This window comes from Cephus cinctus, unplaced genomic scaffold, assembly GCF_000341935.2.
Source record: "Cephus cinctus unplaced genomic scaffold, Ccin1 Ccin1_scaffold1847, whole genome shotgun sequence".
NCBI classification, from domain to species: domain Eukaryota; kingdom Metazoa; phylum Arthropoda; class Insecta; order Hymenoptera; family Cephidae; genus Cephus; species Cephus cinctus.
Genome location: NW_014334027.1, coordinates 274,471 through 278,295, shown reverse-complemented (window position 1 = coordinate 278,295; position 3,825 = coordinate 274,471). Strand labels below are relative to the sequence as shown.

The 3,825-nt window shown below is 41.9% G+C and overlaps 1 protein-coding gene across 5 annotated transcripts in view; it reads right to left on the bottom strand.

The window, feature by feature from the left end:
* Positions 1–3,825, bottom strand: part of LOC107273847 — a 79,816-nt gene that overhangs the window by 17,595 nt on the left and 58,396 nt on the right. For all 5 annotated transcript variants that reach the window (XM_015752418.2, XM_015752419.2, XM_025091113.1 and 2 more), the window contains exons 3-5: positions 3,253–3,394; positions 1,720–1,784; positions 155–406 (exon numbers count right to left, since the gene is read on the bottom strand). In XM_015752418.2, coding sequence (XP_015607904.1) covers positions 155–406; positions 1,720–1,784; positions 3,253–3,394 — 459 coding nt within the window. The remainder of the gene's footprint in view (positions 1–154; positions 407–1,719; positions 1,785–3,252; positions 3,395–3,825) is intronic.

The following is a 3,825-nucleotide window of genomic DNA, read 5'->3' as shown; positions in this document are numbered from 1 at the left end:
GGGGGGGGGGGGGGGAACAAACTTATTCTGCTCCTCGCTGACATTCCAGGACAAGAGGAAGACATATACTGGAAGGAGATCGACGCTGAGAAAAAAGTTGGGGGGTGATTTGGAGATAGCCCAGGATTTAAGAAATACATCTTAAAATACATACCTGCACTTTCAGATGCTGGGACGTCAGGACAGGCCTGGTACCTGAATAACAATCTGCTGTCGTCGGTGCAAGTGTCAACGTTGCTCTGAGGACTGGAACACGTGCCGTGACCTCTGTTGTATGAGAACGTCATGGGACCCAAAAACGGACAGGGGACGGCTGGTGCCTCCTCGCGAAACATGGAGTAAAGTAACGCGTCACCCGTTATGTATGAGCACAATGAGGAGAGTGAATTCCGGCCGTGACAGTAGGCTGAAATAAAAAAATAATAATAATAAGAGCCAGTTTTAGTTGCGGGGTAAAAAAAGTAGGTGCCGTTTTCTACGTTATTAGGTTTAGTTGACTGTTTCAGTGAATTGGGGTAATAATTTTCAGGAATAAAGTATGCCCTAACTTGTATAGTTTGGCAGCATCGTCACGACGTAAACGTGGATTGATAAAGTTTCAGGTTACCAACGTGGCAAACTTCGGGAAAACACACAGATATAAAATATATTACTGTACTTTTGTGTACATTAGTCAGCAATACAAATGTTCTATTTTAGTTAGCCTCCATTAGGCTCCAGGTAACAACCTCGCAGGTTTGATGGGCGTGCGCCCTCAAAAAACTGTTGTAATTTCGAAACTATTAAAGGGTAGCAAAGAAAGAAAAGAAAAAAACGTAGAATCCTTCTAAGATTTGATGCGCCGTATCACGTCCTGCGTTTCTTTGTAGGATGAAGAATCTATAGGGAGGATCCTGCTGGTAAGTCTAGTGCAGGTTTTGACGTCGCGACGCTTGGCAACACGATGCGGCTAGCTTGGTCTATCACACTATGCAGATTAAAATACGATAAAAAGTGGCGACTTTGACAAATCGTCGAAAAATGCGAAACGGCCCTCGAGAGGGCGGGTCCAGCCTCTCCAGAGTCTTGAGTCTTCAGGCTGGAGTCTTGAGTCCCGTGCACTCTGCTGACTCTGAGCCAGCCTTCCCGATGACACGGTACAGTAACCGTGGTCGACCTGTTTGTCCGCTTCCCTCTTAAGCCTTATTTTCCTCGGAGGCTCTTCACTTTCAAGCATGATCAGTCATAGGATCTCTTGATCCACGTCCTCGCGATATTTGATCCTGGATGATTCCCATCGAACCACAGGTACTTATCCTCCAATGATTATATTTCTATTGCAAGACTCTAGTGTCATCTGAAAAAACCTATTACAGTCTGATCTCCTCGTGTACGTTCTTGTAGGATTTAACCCTGCCGGATGACCCGGCAGAAATTCATCTGCTACCACGTCCTAAATGATGCATACGAACTGCATCGACCATGTTCACGTGAACGTTATTAAATTTCAAGTGGAATAATTTTAGCTTCAGTGAAGAGGGTAGCTGACGATTTAACGAGCGGGTTTTTAATTAACGATCGGGATCGTAATTAATGATCCAACCTCTTACAAGGGAAGACCGGCAGTGACGTCGTCGTTGCACATGAAAGACGTCGACACTCAGAGAGTCACCGTGCAACTCGCCCGGGAGAGAATCGATATTGGCGCTGGCGGGCAAAGCCGAGAAGGAGAAAACTTACTCTCTTTGTACTGCAGAACGTTGGAGTGCTTTTCGTGAATGACGACGCAGCGATAGCAGGACTTCCTGAAACAGAAAGGAGAGAGCCGTTTAATCGCGGAAAGTGAACCTTGCCATTGGCCAAGACGCTAGCCGTCCGGACGCTGTAGCTGAATAATCTCTCTGTTACGTCTCGTCCTTAATTTCTAACTCGTTCTTGTACACCAGGCAGCGGCAATGGGCTCTGCCTCTTTACAGCGTAATAGCATTAATCTACAATAGCATTTTCGAAGAGCATTTCGGCTCCCCACTGTATACGTTAGATACTATGTTAGATACAACCACAAACCATAGAACCAATCAAGACTAACAAGTCAAGAATCAGAACGGTACGTGGTTACAACCAATCTGACGATTAATCGCGTTGATTATATTCAGTGAAAAGAAAGATGGCTTCTTGCAATTAAATGTGGGCATTCGTAAGGAGGAAATGGGTCAGTAAATATATGAGAATTACATGTACCGAGTCAGTCAAGTAGTCACTTGTTATTATAGACGCGCATAGGCAGACGGTCATAAAGACAGAAATGAACTGGGTCTTGCTCCAGGGGAAGAGCCGAAGATGAAGTACAGGGTGCATGCACATCCAACGCTTGATTTCCGTTTTTAATCACTCCTGAGGGAATCGCTTGGAGTTTCTTGTCAGGTTGAATTGAAAATATGAAAGCTTTTGGAATTTTAGCTTTTGAGGTTATTTTCTTGGATAGCTTCATGATTGGAGTATAACCTAAATAATTTGTACAAATACCTAAATCAACTTGCAGATTCTGATTTGACGTTTTTCTTTTTAAATCCTTTAACAGTGAAAGGAAATTATCGAAAAGTCTCGAGTGACGGTTTTCGGTTTGCTGCTATGTTGATTAGTCCTGTAATTTGTGTGAATTTGCTGTTTCTGACAGTTGGAGTTGAAAATGAGAAATACTGACAGATGTCAAATGAACAGAGAAGTATGGCTGCAGACAGTTTTAGTTGAATTGGTGAGCGTATTGATATCAGGGTATAGACAATACTATATAAATTATATAAATATAAATTAATTTCCATGTATGATTTTCGAGTAATCAAGTTTAAAAATTAACCCAACTTTTGTGCATTCACAGTAGGGTAACCCCTTAAGCTCTGTGCTACTTGCCTATTTCAAGTTATGTCTGACTTTCTGACTTTCTGTCTGTCTGTCTGCCTATTACACAACTTCTGGGATAGCGAAGCTGTCAGGAGTTGGTAACACGATAGGTAGTTCTGAAGGCCTATCCGTAAATGGCAATTGGATTAGGTATTATTCATAACCCGAAGTGAATTTCACAATTATACTTTTGGAATATTCTCACGTAATTTTATGGTTACTTATATCTACGTTTCAATTATTTAACCCTAGAACGATAAGGGAAAATCATTTTTTTTTCTGAAGATAAATATAGCCATCGTCACCGGCGACGACACTTTACCATCCTAGGACTAATTGTTAACAGATACCTTGACGATGATGAATACTCACTCTTCATCGACCACCAGGTACTTGTCACCTTCGTTGTGCAGACATTTTCCCTTAGTGGAGAGATTGCTTCTGGAGATGCGGATGGACTGATGGAAGCCACTCTGGAACCAGCTACCCTCCCAGCGCACCGGAAACGTGCATTCTGAAACAAGAGCATCAATCAAGGCATGAAAATACTGAGAAACTGATAAATTATAAAAAAATTTAAACAATTTTTAATAATTATAATCATAAACATAAGTCAGTTCCATTACTTTCCGAGTCTTGTCATTCCTAAGAATATCATGATATATATCAATTAACGAATAATCTCAAGAAATATCTGATCCCAATTTTTTTTTTCATTCCCCCCATCACTTCTATCTCTCCTGCCAATAATATCAAATGATCGACTGACTATCAACCTAGTCAGGGAATTCTTCATTATCGGTACGACTGTCAAGAATCATTATCGGATGACCGGCGAATTTCGTTCTGGTAAGAATTAATGCCCGAGTCGATACCGAAAGTGGGTTCGGGTAGAAATCGAAGATGAAATGACAAGAAGAGGGTGATGAGAAGATTGTCGGATAG